Source organism: Buceros rhinoceros, unplaced genomic scaffold (genome assembly GCF_000710305.1).
Source record: "Buceros rhinoceros silvestris isolate BGI_N320 unplaced genomic scaffold, ASM71030v1 scaffold4817, whole genome shotgun sequence".
In the NCBI taxonomy this organism is placed as follows: Eukaryota; Metazoa; Chordata; class Aves; order Bucerotiformes; family Bucerotidae; genus Buceros; species Buceros rhinoceros.
The window spans coordinates 98750-115482 of NW_010423810.1; the positions used below are offsets into that span (position 1 = coordinate 98750).

General features: G+C 38.1%; 1 protein-coding gene across 1 annotated transcript in view; it reads left to right on the top strand.

The window, feature by feature from the left end:
• Positions 1-16727, top strand: part of NR1H4 (nuclear receptor subfamily 1, group H, member 4) — a 39098-nt gene extending 22371 nt beyond the window's left edge. Inside the window, exons 5-10 of the mRNA XM_010140539.1 lie at positions 2924-3057; positions 3568-3666; positions 4757-4856; positions 5675-5821; positions 14927-15040; positions 16230-16727. Coding sequence (XP_010138841.1) covers positions 2924-3057; positions 3568-3666; positions 4757-4856; positions 5675-5821; positions 14927-15040; positions 16230-16468 — 833 coding nt within the window. The 3' untranslated portion in view covers positions 16469-16727. The remainder of the gene's footprint in view (positions 1-2923; positions 3058-3567; positions 3667-4756; positions 4857-5674; positions 5822-14926; positions 15041-16229) is intronic.
• Positions 16728-16733: the final 6 nt, after the last annotated feature.

Genomic DNA, 16733 nt, shown 5'->3' on the forward strand with positions numbered 1-16733 from the left:
AACAAATATTCTATTCAGACTGACAGCTTATAAATTCCATTGAGCTTCACATTGGATAACTTATAAGAGGAGGGTTACTGGAGTGCAACTTTAAACACATTTAAAACTCCATTTTGTGTAAAATGTTGGCCAATCCATTATTTTTGTAAGCTTACTCCTGAAAACACTCTGCAAACATCTGCTCTTCTGCCTTCCATGAACAGCGCTACAATTTATTTTTCTTAATGACTCCAGTCATTTTAACACACACGTATGTGTGAAACCAATTTAGGTTCATACAGGAAATTAATTTACTTGGAATTTTTAATATACTTCTGTCCCTCAATGTGATCAGAAGATGTTATATTAACTGTTGGTTTTGTGAGAAACAATAAGCTCCACCAATATTTAGAATGCATTGACAGTATAATGTAATTAATCTTTCATTCTGCAAATTAAACAGGCTAGAAAGATCCTGAGATAATAACATATTCTCGTGCAATATGCAAATACATGAGCAGACACCACCACTGTGGTGAAAGCACTCAATGTCTCCCTAAGGTTCAGAGGAAAATAACTCCCCTATGGTGCTGATCCCAGATCCATTGTTCCAAATTCTGAAGGTTCAGAAAGGGCTGAGTGACTCAGCATGACAAAAACCCAACTTGCCACTGAAAAAAATAGATCAGTGTAAATAATACTGACTAGGCCCACATGAAACTTTTAAACTGCCCTATCATTTTCACAAACTGGCATATGTGAAATAAAAGCCATCAAGCACCACTGCCATCTGACTCTCTCTCTGCAATGGAAACACTGAGTATCTTGTGTTGCTCATGACTTAACCATAAGCATGTTCTAATTCATTGCAATGAGGATGTTTGGCAAGGTACTATTTAATGGCTTTTAAGAAGCAGTGTGCTGCATAATTCCTTTTAGTTCAAGGCAATCCAAGACAATAAAACATGAAGCTTCTAGTAGTATAGTGCATTTATTTGGAGTAAAAAAAAAAAAAGACTAGGACAGAAAAGGTTACCTTGAACTTCGTTTCACTTACTCATTTTGTATGATTGTAATTGCAAGCCCTGTGGATTTTTTTTTCCCTCTGAACAAGGATGTAAAGTCTTATAAATATTTATGGCATGGCTACTCAACAATCCTGCTCCTGCCCTTTATACACAATCCATAGATGGATCAAAATTACTAACCATCAGTTTCAGTCATTTGCTGTCATTTTGATACAAACTGCAAGTTTCTTGGATGATGTGTCTACCTAGGGAAGACCCATGCTCTGCCACTCTCCCTGGAAGGTAATACCCATTTAGTACTCATTGAAACCTAGCTATCTGTGAGGAAAAAAGTAAAGTCTGGCCTCTCATGTGAGTTTTCCAGCTAACTTAAACAGAGCCAGAATAAGATGTCAAAATATTACTCAGTAGCAGGAAGCATGAGAAAAATCTTTCTTATTGCTTAAGGCAAAAGTACCAATTTTTCCCTAGCAAGGTAGTAGATCAGATGCTAAGCTGATGGAAAACAGTACAAGACCATTAGCACCACCAAAGGTTGCAGCGAATAATTTAGAAAAAGAAATCTGTAATGCTGTGCAGCAGCACAAATTACATGGCTCGATACCAATTATTATCTCCATCATTGCTATTCCCCCCTTTCAAGGTATTATTCGCAGGTCTTATTTTAATCATGTAAATTTCCTCTTCTCTCAGTGATTCAGGTAGGTTATTTTATATAGTGCTTAAACAGGAAATTAAAAACAGTCCCAACAAAATTCACTGTTTTCATGGTATCTTCCTCTACCATCATATACTCTCTGAATGAGCCTCTTTTCCTGCCCTGCATTTTCAAAGGTGAAGAATGGGGGAAGGATACTTGAAAGAAGCTAAAAAAAAAAAAAAAAAGAAAGAAAAAATCCTGTGCTGATAGGTTTATTTTTAGATAAATACTTAGCCGTTTACTTTTTCATTTGTGCTTTCTGGATGTCTTCCACAGGTTGTGTAGGTGACCTATTGTTCCTCTCTTTTTTTACCCCAAGCAAATTGCTAGTTCTTATGACATCCACAAAAGGATGCTCCCTGGTTCAAGGTACTGAAATACAGTCTAGAACAAAAATATGCCCACAAATATAAAAATCCTTTCACTAGCGCAAGTGAAACTGCAGTAAAACCAGGGCTTTATTCAATCCTCTAATGCAATGAAATGTAAAATAGCAAGGACAACCAGACAATATTTTAAAGAAATACATTTTAAACATATATTTGCCAGCCTGAGTTACTTCTGAGCCTACATTTTTCAGCTGTTGGTCTATCTGTACAGTGACACTGTAATGGCTAAAGCACTGGAGTCCTCTCTTCTGAGTGGGCTTTCTGTGCGAAGATTCTGCACTACAGCTATAATATTGCTTAAAGATTACTGAAAACATTCAGTGCCCTTTCTGTAAGAACAGTGGTGTCTCTATTACTGCTTTGGATCAGATGAGGAGCACGCTTTTGATGACAGTCTTCGAATTGTTCCCGTTTATTGCACTTTGGTTCAAGTCTTAGAGTACAAGAAAGGGTTTTCTTTTGAATGAAGCTAAACAGAACATATGCTCCAGCACTATCCCATTGTTAATGGGTTTTCTGTCTGTAAGAACAGATCAAAGCTGGTCCAAAGCACTACCCGTGACGTGCACACTGTGTGGATGCTGAGTCACCAGAATCAATTGTTTAGCTCTGCGCATGGGCTCCTGCTGGGCTAGACTACTCATTTAGCATGTAATTAGTATGTCTCATTAGACTCACAGCCAAAGATAATGACGCATTCAGGAAATTATCTACACAGGTAAGTGGGGGGTTGAGTGTAAAGGGCATTCATGGGCATGTCTATGTACCTATTTAGTGCCTGAGGCATGTAAAAATCCGAGTGCCATCTGCTGTATTACATGTTCTAGGTCTGTTAACAGAAATACAATGCAAGTCAAAAAGGCTAAGGAAAAATGTGAAACATACCCCAGATCAGACAGTCAATGAAGATAACGAAGGCAATGACATGAAACAAGTGACATCTACAACTAAAATATATAGGGTAAGAAAATTCTTGTAATAGTTCATACAGTAGTGGTGACGTTTGAGCTAAATGTGGCTAGCACAGTTAATACAGAGTACTTGCAAACTCTCTGGAGCCGTCTGTCTTAATTAAAACTCCATCTCCCACAAAGTCAAGGAAATACCTTAAGTGTGGAGGTAGTTCTAATATTTTTAGTCAAAACTCGAAGTATAAAATCCATAAAGTATTTTTTCTGTAATACATATGCCAAGTATATATCACATATGGTGAGATGTGATATTAATGTTTGAGCATACCTAGTTATTTGCTAAACATTTTCTTATTTCCAATAATAAACCCATGCACTTTAGGAGCATTATACTCCTCTTTTCTGTACCCTTCTATAGAAATCTCAGTGACAGGCAAACCTCTTGTCTGCTTGGTCTCCGAGTGTAAGAAATAGATGTATAGCTTTTGTCTAAAGCAAGAAATGCTAGACCATTTCTACGACTGCATTTCATGATAGGCTTTTTTTTTTTGCCAGTATAGGAGAAAGTAGAATTTACCCCAGAACAGCAGAACCTTCTTGATTACATCATGGATTCATACAGTAAACATCAAATACCACAGGAGGTGTCAAAAAAACTAGTAAGTACATTGATGAACTTATTTTTGAGCTGTGGATAATGAAGCTGAGGATTACATGGCAGAAAATATCTGTACTCAGTATAAGTGGGTGTAGGAAGAAGTAGAGCAAACTACAGGTAAAACATGCAGTTAAAACATGCCACAAGCGGGGCAGAATCCCTCCCATTCAGTCAACAGTTAGACCACATCTTGTTTATCAGATTAAATGCTATGAAAAAGCTTTCAGCTTTGGAAATACACTTTTATGCTCAAATCTAGCCTTTGCTGGTTGGAGCTTTGTTTTTTCCATTGTTAGTACAGGCAGTGATTTGGGTTTGACTTGCAGCCAAGCCTCCTTTCTATAAAGATCCCAGTCTGGAGGCTTGAAAATTTTTTTTTCCAAACCCAGTTCCCAACATTTTCCAAGTTTGGATTTTTGTTTCATCCCCTCTTCTTTCCTTTTCCTCTCTACCTTCTAGAAATACCATTTTCCCTGTAAGAGCTCCCAGTTTTCATGGTAGAATTGAAGAAGTTGGTAAACAGGAAGAAAAGGAAAAAAAAGGTTTAAAAGATGTATATATATATTTTTTTTACAAAACTGTCATTTTCAATCTTAAAAGAAATGCCCTCAAAAAATGACTGTAGAAAATTATTTCCTAAGTCATCACCTTTGAAAACTAAAAGGAAGACACTTGCAGGGGGAGGGTTGAATAACCCATAACTAACTTCTGGACCTTATTTCCGTGGGAAGTTGCGGAGGTCAGAACCAAAAATATATATATAAAAAAAGAAACAGACTAATTCATGGATAACAAGGCTTTTGGTTAAATATTATGGTACACATAGACTTTCTAGCTCAATAAATGCCTAAATCATTGATGGTCAGACATGACACTGAAAGTGAAACAGATATTCCAGAGAAAAGGGCACTGTCTACTTCTACTTCTTATGTTGCTTTCTAAAATACCTGGTTTTGACAACCTCTGGAGACAAATTACAGAGTTAGATGGACCTCTAGCCTGATCCAACATAGTAATTCTTGTATTTTATGCTCTTAAATGTGAAGTGACAATGAATATTAACGGATTTTGTTTGGTTTGATTTTCAACAGTTACACGAGGAATTCAGTGCTGAAGGAAATTTTCTGATTTTAACAGAAATGGCTACCAGTCACGTGCAGGTTCTCGTGGAATTCACTAAAAAACTACCAGGTAGATCCAGTGTGGTGGGGCAAATTTTGTTGCTGCAAAGTTTACATGTCTTTCAGTTGCCATTTGGCAATTGTTGTGTATATTTTGAAGACTATACAAAAATGCTGCCTTCTCTGATACGTATGCGTTGTTCAGACACCATCTAAAGAAATGGAGCCTTGTGCTCAGAGGAATACTATGCTGAATAATTCAAACTCTGAGATGTGTCACTCTACCTATTGACAAACAAAATGCTCAGAGAAGGGTCGTGTCTCTATAGATGTTTTATTTTCATGTATCACTATAATGCCACATGGTTTGCCTCTAAATTACCACTAACACTTGCCACTCTGCTTCAGTCACTCTGCCGCCTTTCTAGCAAAGCCTCCAGGCCATGACATCCACTGAACTGGGAGTCCAAAACAAGAACTTTCCCTAGTTGGTGGCATCAGTATTTATGGTCCTTGTACGGTGTGTTATGGACAGACACAGAAAACATGAGTTTATCATTAGGATTTTTTTAACTTCCAGGTTAATGTTAGGGAGCAGCATCAGACTAGACAAAATCCCCAATATTGGTTGTTCTACACCGCTAGATTTTGCCTATCATGTTCCTCTTCACGAACACTAAAACACAAGTCTAATTCTCATAAACTTCAGTGAGATCCAAACCTGTTGTTATTTTCTGTAATCTGGGCTTCAGTTTCTGCAGCGCTTGGCAACACTACTGACACCAACATCAGGGTTACACAGATGTGAGGTGCCTCATGTGTGAGAACTTCAGAACAGCAAGTAGCAGAGACTTTTCTGTTGCTGCCTTACTTCTAATGTCTCCCCAGGCTTCCAAACCCTTGATCACGAAGATCAGATTGCTTTGCTGAAGGGATCGGCAGTAGAAGCCATGTTCCTTCGTTCAGCTGAGATCTTCAGTAGGAAACTTCCTACAGGACATACTGTCCTTTTAGAAGAAAGAATACGCAATAGTGGTAAGTATCTTGTTTAACGAGGGAAAACTGAATCACACCATTGCAATTGTGTCAGTATTTTGCCCTTGGAAAGCTAGTAAAATTGTTTATTGGCACTGACATAGGTTTATGAGAATGTCGTTCTTTATATTAACTAGAACAAATCTAACTTAGCCTTGAGTCTAAAGGTCATAAGGTAAAGGTTTATTTCTAAATATATTGCAAGTATTATGAATAATGTTGTATCAAATAAACCAGTGCAAGTCTCCAATGATATGTATGCAAGAACAATATGAAGAAATAACACCATTTCAAATTATTCACATAAAATGTCAATATTTATGCTTTCAAAGGCAATCACAATAAGAAGGACAGAAAAAAGATTTTAGGGTGTTACTGCAGATGACTGAAGGGAACCACCTATTCTTAGGGTCAGTTTGGTAAAACTGAGTCACACCATGCAAGGTGCATAGAAGAATTTAAAAATTGGCCTGTTCTTAGTATGTTTTCTACTTAAGACCCATCAAAGGTTCAGTGGCTATGATAAACTCTACTAGTTCTAGACATAAATCTTAATAATTATGAGAAGTCAAACGTGGCTGGATATTATTTGTTCCTTAAAGCAGGCACAGTCATGTCTTTCATTGCTATGTATTCTTTGTGTTCCACTGACGCAATGTTGAATGTTTTTCCTTTTTTTCTGTATTGGCCCACAAACTTTACCCAACCTTCGACTAGCTATCATTCAAAATTCAAATATAACAACAATTCTGAATCAGAGAGTCTGTCTATAGATTCCGGCTTCTGAACTTCCTTTTTAATGGTCAGAAAGAGACAGGAGAACACATAACCTCAAATATTAGTCATAGAATTGGGCTTGAACTCAGTTCCGAAACTGTTAAAATCAGTAACATGAAGGTACTACTGATGTACACAAAATTAGGCCAATAGTTACGGAATTGGAACCCTGAGTAATAGTTAGGAAACTTGAGAATAACGCGCTAGCTGAATGTATGTGTTTAGTTTTGCTTAGCATATTCATTTCTAGTTTCATATTTTGTAAGTTTTATATTTCTTCCCTTTTGGTTTATTATAAGGGGCTGCTGTTTGATAGACTGGAAATTATGACTTCCATACTGATATGAATGGCTTCTGGTCCAGGTTCTGCAGGCAGAAAAGTATGCCAAAAAGGCCAGAGATATTTCCTAATGAGTTGTCATGGATCCAAATGCCTACATTAAGGGATCTCCTATTGCATGACATCTTAACTTTTTTGATAAAAATAAGTCTTAGAAAAATGAATCCATATGAATACATGATAACTGAAAATTACTTTAATCTCTACAGTGAGCATTAACCTTCTTTTTCAAGGTGTCAGCTGTTCATAAAAAGCAGAAGCAGGAAATACTTCGATCCAGAACATTACATAATCTATTATGTTGCACCAATAATATTTTCTTTACTCATCATTTTAAAATAGCCTGTTAATTCTCTGCAGCTCTGGAGTCCAGATGAGATGCAGTAATTTTTTTCAAGCTTGTTCTAGACTTAAAGAGAGCATTTCATACCTTAACATGACTAGCTGGAGTATGACATCGTCTCCTGCAGTAATATTATTTACCTGTCATGAAGCAGATTTAAAAAATAGCACTTTGCGTCAGAGAAAATTTCAAAATGAGTAACAATTTCAAACGTGGTATTATTTTTTCCAAAGGAAGATTTCCTGCAATTCTTTTTTCTGTGGGCAAGGAAACCTTCAAGATAAATTACAAATGACTTCTGGATCAGAACGAAATCTGGGCTGAGTAGTTTCTAAGAAATAAAATACAGTAACATTTTTAGTGTGTATATACACACATAGATATCTTACTGCTCTTGGACAAGGCTCTCTAAAACATCTTCCCTCAAGCCAGGATCAAGTTGGAGACATAAGAGGAAGTACTGCTGCTGGAATTTCTCCCTCCCAGTGTTACAGGAAGGTAATATAGCGTCCAGCTTACTTGCTGCTGGCTGCATTCTTTCCTTCCATTAATAGCCAGAATACAGGACAAAATACCCTTTTCCATGTATTTTATTTCTCCACTCTGTGCAAAAACAAGACTACTTAAAAACCTTTTCCCTGGCTGCCCTTAATGGGGCTGTGACAGTAAACAACAAAAGCAGCTTGTCGATCTTGCATCTGTAGCAGTGTTAATTGCTGCTATCGATGCTATTTAACTGTTAGTGCTGCTGCGCAGAGCCCGAAGTCATTCAAAATTTCCAGTTTCACTGTGGACTCACACTGCTGCATGCTAGAGCTTATCTGTCAACCAGGCAATGTCCCTTGCATGACAAGGCTTAAATATGTTTTTTAAATGCCCCTCTGCCTGTGTTTTCAGTACTGGTGACTGCCTGTCAGTTACTGGTATAATTTCCTTTGCAGGGAAAATGCAAGCAGATTGTTTTGTAAGAGGAAGGATTTTTACTAGGTAGGTTTAACTCTCTCATGTCCCAGGTGTATTTCCCAGTGTTCACTGAATTTTTATTGGAATCCTCTTTATTGTCACACAAGCTATCAGCGTTTTTCATTTTGACTTTAAGAGCCAGTGCTGGTGCAACTTTTCTGCAAGTTTGGTCTTAGTTTAGGGTGAATTACACATGTAGGCAAAATGAATAATCTAAAATTGTTTCAAATATCTACTACTGAAATACCTTATTTTTGTGGTTTAAATCCTGGTCATTTCCAGAAATTTGACTTTAAATAAATTAAAAGAAAGGCATCCAAATTCTCCCGTTAGCATTGCTTTGCACGTAGAGCTTTCAAAATATTAAATACGCAGTTCACACCCACGCATGTCATTGAACTCAACACCAGGGCTCTAGGTTGAATAGTAGCCTGCACTAAAATATTAGGGTAGAAACTTAATCAGACTTAACCAGTAAGGACAAATGCTACTAAGAGTTGCATTATCATGTTATAGACTGGTCCAGGAGATAAGACCGGCCAGAATAGATTAAACTGAAGACAACGAAGAAAACACAAGAGAATTGCACAGAAATTTGGAGATGGGGACTTTTTTTTTTTTACATACACCTCACTGAAAAGAAAAGACTAAATGCAGCACACTGAAACACCCTGGAAAGACAACAGAGAGCAGCAGAGGAAACGCAGTGATAGCTGAGAGTTTAAAAATTAAATTTCTACGTAATGAATGAAGAAGCAGCATCAGGATTATTCATGACTCCTAGTGAGGTCCTACTATCAGGCCACCAGCCATAAATTACTGCTGTTAGTCAGAACTTATGTCCACACATTTTTAGGTGCAGACAAATGTCTGAATGTCACATAAGTCAAATTGTCAAGCCTTGATGTCCGTATCCATAAAACCAGTGAGGGTGGTGGGGATCCTGCCTAAAAGTCATAAGCTCTCCAATCTTCTGTCACCTGCCACCATGTCCACTCTGACGCTGCACTCATCTATTAATATTTATGCCTTTCCCAGTCTGATTGTATGGAATGGATATTATGTTTTTTTCTGATAAAGAAGCCAGAGATCTGGTGGTGATGACCTTTGAGCATTAGCAGCATTCATTTTTATTCTTATGCTGATTAGGTGTATTTTTATTTCTCAGTGACTGCCTTTGTGCTCTGAGGGTGTTTCTCCATAAGGTCTTAGGGAAGCTCTTTCATTAGCTGTTCCCAAGACTGAAATCCTCTTGTACTTACTCTAATATTGAGATGTAATGAAAAATACAGACATTTTATTTGATGTTAATGAGAACTTGAGCCACTTACTCATCTTATTTGATGCTTCGCTACACATACATCATGCTGTGACTGATCAACTCATTCTGGGAAAGGCTGACATCCTAGTAATTTAACGCTTAGTTTCTTTCTGTTACTTTGAAAGCAAATTCTCCCCATTGTCAAGCAGTACAATATATTTTAAAGACAGTGCTGAATGTTTTCTCAGTGTGTGTTTATAGCTTGTTTTCCTAAGGACATCAGCTTTCAGTGGTCACGAAGAGACACAGATTTTTATTTCATCATTTTATTCTATAGAGCAGTGCTACTAATTTCACTACAGGGGAATAAGATACTATCTAATACGGACAGAAACGGAAGAATCTGGACCTAAATTTTCAGTTGGCAGCAGGACACCTGACTTTGTGACACTGCTATCTTCCTGGATGGGTTACAGGTGCTGAAGTACAGTGAGATCCAAGAAAAAAAAGAACAACCACAATTTCAAAGCATTGGGCAGAAGTCCTCTTTTGTCCTTGAATGTGGGATACAAGGTTCCCATTGATTTGGACAAGACACTCCTGCAACCAAAGGCAAAATGTAGCACCTGAACAATGGATACCTAATAATTTCCAAATTTCCATTGTCTTTGGCTTTTATTATTTGATTATTAGTCCTGAGTAACGGTGGTGCTTCAAAACCCCGTTGTGCTGGTGTTTGTGCAGAGAAACCTACTGCCAAGTCCAAATTGTCATGTGCATCCATACTGAAGGAGACATTTACCGTGTTGTTGCCAAAACTGGCACACTGTCCAAAACATTTAGAAATTAGGACCATTTTAACTTGCAGAGTGTAGCAAAGAGCTTTTCTGTTCATATACAGTCCTCCACACGGAATTGGTCAGTGCCATGTTTCTGAATTTTAAACGAAGTTGCTAAAAATGTTTTAATCCTATCTACAGAGTTAATTTATAGCCATGAAAACAGGAACAGATACCAGGGGACCCATCTCTTTTCTTCTATATAAGAATGCTTCTCCAGGCCAAAAACTTATGTAGCCTCAATCTGTGAAGACTAGCTCAAGGCAGTGCAGATGATGCTGCTGTGTGCCAGACTGCACTTGTCTCCTGACAGCAGGCACTCAAGCCATTGCCAGAGAATTGCATGAGGCAATGTCATTTGCGTCCTCCTTGCATGTTTGGTTTGTTTGTTTGATTTTTTTAACTAAGGTTTCTTTTCTGGCAATGATGGCTTCGCAGCGGTCCTGTTGGTTACTTTTGAGAAGATGGGATGTGCTCCCCTGACGGTGAGCTCTCCTCAGCACATGCGAACTTCTCATTTAAGTTGGCTGTTTTACCTCTACAAGATCGTGACAGAGGAGAGGTCACATGCACGTGCTCTGTGGTATCTTCTCTGCTGGCTAGATCTTTCCCTTTGTGGCTCTCAGCAACAACAGGGTGAATTTTGGTCACTTTAAAGGGCTGCTGATGTATTTGAATAGCTTAGAAGGGAGAGCTCATAAGCAGTACGGAAGACAGTTCTGGTAGATGAAACACTGTGAAAGATAAGATGTAATCTGTGAGTAATTCATATATTTTATATTCATAAAAAAGCTACTATCAGACCCTTGGTTTCACAACCACTGGCACCTCCATGATTATAAAGAAAAAAAGATCTCTATCCATATTAATTTCTCAAGAAAAAAGATCTCTATCCATATTAATCACACAGTGCTTGTTGCTGTTAATTAGTACTTACTCTCAAGCTTTCTTCTTGCAATAGATTAATCTATTCAGTTTCACCGAACAGCCAAAATAGAAGAGAGAATACTGTCTCAAAAAGCTGGCAATACTGACTTGATATCACAATAAAAACATCTGATCCAGAATTATGTGACTGAATAATTATTTATGGCCTGAAACTGTAAACCTTATGAAAGCAACAGCCATCTTACCTCAGAGAGGAATCGTAGGAATAAAACCCTAAAAGTGGCCTAGTCTAAAACAATGCTGTGCCTTAAGATACAGATAGAAATGAAATTGTGCAAGAAGTAAGCAGCGTTGAACGAACAATGCTCACGGGTGTAAATCTGCTCCAGTCTGATGCCGCAAGGCCATACGCAGTAAAGCTCCTATTTCCTTTGGACTATGGTGGGGTTTACAGCCAGTCACGCATTAACATCGCCAAATCAATCAAAAGAATTGCAGATGATGCAGTTAGGCTGGTAGTTAGGTAGAAATTCATGTGATTCACAATGATGCACAATACAACATGAAGGAGGGTCATGTTCTTATTGCCATAATGCTGCATGAAACAAAGTTTTTGAAACCTTTTTGAAAAAAAGTTAAGGAGACACCATAAACACTGACTAGGAAGCTCTGCCTATCCGACTCAGTGCTGTGCAGGGCTCTTGTCTGAACTAAAAGAAAAAAATGGAGAGTTACACAGAGCTAACTCTTCTGCTCTCAATGAGACCAGGAATTTGGTTTTATCTATTTGATTTTTTTTTCACTTTGGGAGTATGATTTATAACAATGACATTTGAAAAGTCATATAATTAATTTCTTCTCTAGCCTTTCCAGTTATGCACACCAAATCACCTTTAATTCTTTTTCTGATAACAAGAACTGAAGTGACAACATCTTCTACGGTAGATAAGAAAAAAAAGAAGAACTATAAACATCTGTTTCCTGCTTTTTTTTTTTTTTTTGCTTTCTGGTAGAGCTTATTAAATCCAAACAAACATTTTCAATCACATTATAAAACAGCTCCCTCTTGTGATGGAACAGCAGTTTGTGTCATGTGCATACGGGATGATGAAATAACAGGGAAACTCCAACACAGATGGGTTGAGGGCAAAGCTAGTAACCAAGAAAAAATTCCATTATCCTAGCCTCAGAATTGCTTATTTTGCATGCTTTCATTCATAATTGTCTTGTGACAAGTATCTGCTTAAATATTTCAGAGTTCTCTTCTTTTTGGTAAAAGCAGTAAATCAGTTGCATTGTTGAAACAACTCTTTTTACTCCCTTTCACCTCTTCTATTTTGTTTTTTTTTTTCTATTTGGAGTACAGTAATACAAAGAAGCTCTCTGCTGTAATTTCATTTGCTTCCACATTGATACTAATTTTTTTCTTCACCCATCCATGCTTTAGTTTCTTAATTTTAGATTATAAACTTTCTAGGGCAAGGATTGTTTTACTGCATGCTTATACAGTGGTTGGACCAGTGAGGATCTGAATTAGTTCTTCCACGCCCTGTTTACAAGCATCATTCTCATCCTACTTCTTCTATAGTGACAGTAGGACTTGAGGAGCTTTATGGTCAGCAAAAAAAATGTATTCATCGAGCTGAAAACTAACCTGATCCCACTCAAAAAAGAGAAAAAAAGGATCAAATGATGAATACGAGAAACAAATGATGGGAGTTTTAGTCACAGCCCACTTCCTCCTGTTTCCTGTCTGCTGCCAAGATGATGATGCCCAGCGGCATGATACTTTGCACAGAGGCTTCTAAAAATACTCAGTTTGTCTTGGAGTTTTCTCATGTCATTGCTGAGTTATTTACTTCCACATAAGGAATTCATTTGCTCTGCTTTAGGGCTCAGCTAGAATTATTTTTTTCCTGTTCCCAGACTCACACAAACTTTAAGACTTTGGTGTGTCCTATGTATGTGTTCCTTACATATATCATACAGTAAGGAACTTTGGCATTTAAAACTGCCCGAGAGAGAGACAGGCAGTTTCCCAAGAATTAGCAATAACATACGTGCAAAATTTTAAATAGTTAACACTGATGACTAATGACATAAACATCATAGAACATTAGATGCTATGACTATTGTTTGCTCTGCAGAGAGCTCCAGCTGTGTTACTAGCTTCCACAGGACAAGCTGACTTGCATCATATGTATTTGCTTAATTGACTTACTCTTCTCAATAGTGTTGAACTTGTTACAAAAACAAGATTTGTGGCCTGTGATCTGAAGTGAGCATGTGCTTATATCACAGGTTCAAACACACCATTCAGCCACAAAATAAACCACACCCTGACCATACTTTCACTGCTGGGACACTTAAATGTTCTACTGATTGAAATAAGTTCTCACTGTCACAGCAAAATGGACTTCTCAGTGTCACAACAAAACAGACGCAGACTGTTTTGTAGTTAAGTCAAGCGATTTCATGTTTCCTTTCTTTGAGTTCAATCTTCTGAGTTTCATTTTGAATTTCCCCTATTGAAGGCACTCCAAGCCTCACCACCCCTGGACTTCAGCTTTGTGTTGTATACAACATACAAAATCACATTATTTCATGCAGTTTCCACACCAAGTTACACAAGCTGCTCCTAGAACAGCTCAAAATTAAGAGTAAGACAAGAAAACCTATGGCCCTCATCTGTGGGAACAAAGGAGGTTTCCATCCTTTCAGCCAGGGAAGGCTGAAAGGTTCTTGTTGCAGTGCCACTGGTTTGGATGTCTACACCTTGTCGGTGCCACTGCTTTGGAGTTGCAAGCAGCTTTTGTCAACAGTCTAACAGCTGCTCTGACTGACTCACACACCATTAAAAAAAAATTTAAAAAAGAAAGTCACAGGACCTACTTCTCTTTTACACCAAAAAGCAGAATGGAGTATGTCTGTAATTGCACGCTAAGTAAGAACATTGTGACCTAATGACAAAGTAACAGGAAGCCCCATTGGCACGCCCCAGTTTGGTAACCCTAAAGGGTTGCGCTGATGGCAAGAGAATTGCATGATCCCATCCTTAAATTGGGCTGGATTTTAATTATGGCTCTGTACTTTGTAATACACTAGTTTATGCTTTAAGGTACTCATAGTTGCAAACAAGTTGATCTTGGACTACAGGTAATCCTAGACCTAGCTAAAGATTCAGGCTACATAAAAGGAGCAATTAAGACCCTTTATGGAGACAACTGAAGGCCCAAGGCAATTAGCTGTAGCACAGAGCTGGGCTACAATCAAACCATGCACCCTGAGAGGTTTCTATATACCTAACGTAAAGATAGGGAACAGGAGGGCTGTTTTGCAAACCGCATCCTGGAAACAGGAGACATCTAGAATAACAGAAAACGGTGAGAAAAACATGTATGAGACTTGCCCCGAAGAGCTAGATGGATGAACCTGTAGAGGAAAAGGAATTGCTTGAAAGAAAGACTTTGAAACCATGTGAAAAGAAATTGCCAGTCCTTGCCTGTTGCTACTCTGATGTGAAAATAAGGATCTGCTCTCACGTTTGTAACTTTCTTGCATCAAGGCCTGACCTGTGTGGTAACTTTCTCCCACCAAGATAGTCGAAGCTTCAAATACTAAATAATTGCTCTGTGGCAATAAACCAACTTATTTCAATAAATAAAAAATATTATAATTCTTTTTTTTCTTGCAGGTATCTCAGATGAATTCATAACTCCCATGTTTAATTTTTATAAAAGCATTGGAGAGCTGAAGATGACACAGGAAGAATACGCGCTGCTCACAGCCATAGTTATCCTGTCTCCAGGTAACTTCTAATCTAGAATTAAATATTAGTGGCTTTGGAAAAAAAGTATCAGAGTGTGACCTGAGACTTGCAAAAACTTACATTCTATATAAAGTGAGTGAGCATACATGCTTATTCAGTATATTCAGTTGTTAAACCAGAAAACAAGCACACGAATCCAAACCCTAAATGTCTTGCTACACCATCTGGTTTTGTGTACAAGGAAAAGAAGTGCCCAAATACCCTGGTATCTCTTCACTGCTCAGCATGACAGGCTTCTCCCTTCAGAAAATCCCAGATGTGGTTGCATGCATATCACTACAGACCAGTGTGGAGTGCTATAGTTTTTAGAGGGAAATTGGGAAAATCTGAGACTTAGAACAGAGAATGGCAGTGAAGGCCTTCAGCCTTAGGGAACAAACACCAGCTGTCAAGGGCAGAAGGACAGTAGCAAGTTGCCCTCTCAACTACAAAGTATTGGAAAGCTTTCAGAAGTATTGGCACAACAGCACCTCTGATTGCAGGGTTTGCTGTAAAAACTAGGTCTTTGACAGGAAAAACTAACCAGTTCTACCTACAAAGTATGAAGAAATTGTATAGTGCCTCAAACAAACTGATTAGTATAGGAATGGGAGAAAAGAGACCTTCAGGGCCAAAGATAGATGCTGAGGTCTCCAAATCAGGTTCCATGGAAGACATGAAGGTGAAGAAATTCCATCACTCTCTGAGTCATTACGGCTCAGGAAATTTTTTACACCAAAATTTTCAGTGACAACCCCCCTCATCCTCTTCTCTTCATGCCTCTCCAAATACCCAAACACATACTTCCATACGAATAAAATGAAAAGACAACAAAGAAATTTCATCTGAGGATGAAGATGCTTCATTTCTCCCTGGTGACCTGCAGGTACACTCTTCTGCAATGGTCTAAACTCCCCAGTTGTACTACACCTCCAAGAACCGAGCCGTGCTGCTCAGTTGTTGCAATGCATCACGGGACGTACTCAGGCACTGAACTGCTTTGGGAGATGATGGTACAATCCCAGATAAACTCAGGGAAATATTTCTGAGTTAAAAATCCTCAGTTTTAGAGAAAGTTGACCAGTGTACGCATTTGAATATTTTTGTATTCACTTATTGGTGTAAATATTTACGTTGTATCAGAACATGTATTTGCTAATCATTTCTTTTCTTTTAAAACCATAACCAGATCGACAATACATAAAAGACAGAGAGTCTGTGGAAAGGCTTCAAGAACCCTTGCTAGATATTCTACAGAAATGCTGCAAACTTCACCACCCAGATAACCCTCAACACTTTGCATGTCTTCTGGGCCGTCTTACAGAATTACGGACATTTAACCATCATCATGCAGAGATGCTGATGTCATGGCGAGTGAATGATCACAAATTCACACCTCTTCTCTGTGAGATCTGGGATGTGCAGTGATGGATGCTTTTTATTCTATTTTAGGAGAAGTATCTTCCTAAAGGACCATATAGCATTTATTTTCATAGAAAAATATTCCACAGTACCTTAAATTTTCTTTACTGCATTTTTATAGAAACATGCCATGGATTCATAAAGGTCATTTTGTTCACTATACACAGAATATTGTATAGCTATCGGACCTTCACACGTCAGTATAACTTTTTCCGTATTTATATTCTCTGATCAGAAAGAGTCCACCGACTCCCCAGAGGAACCCTGTTAA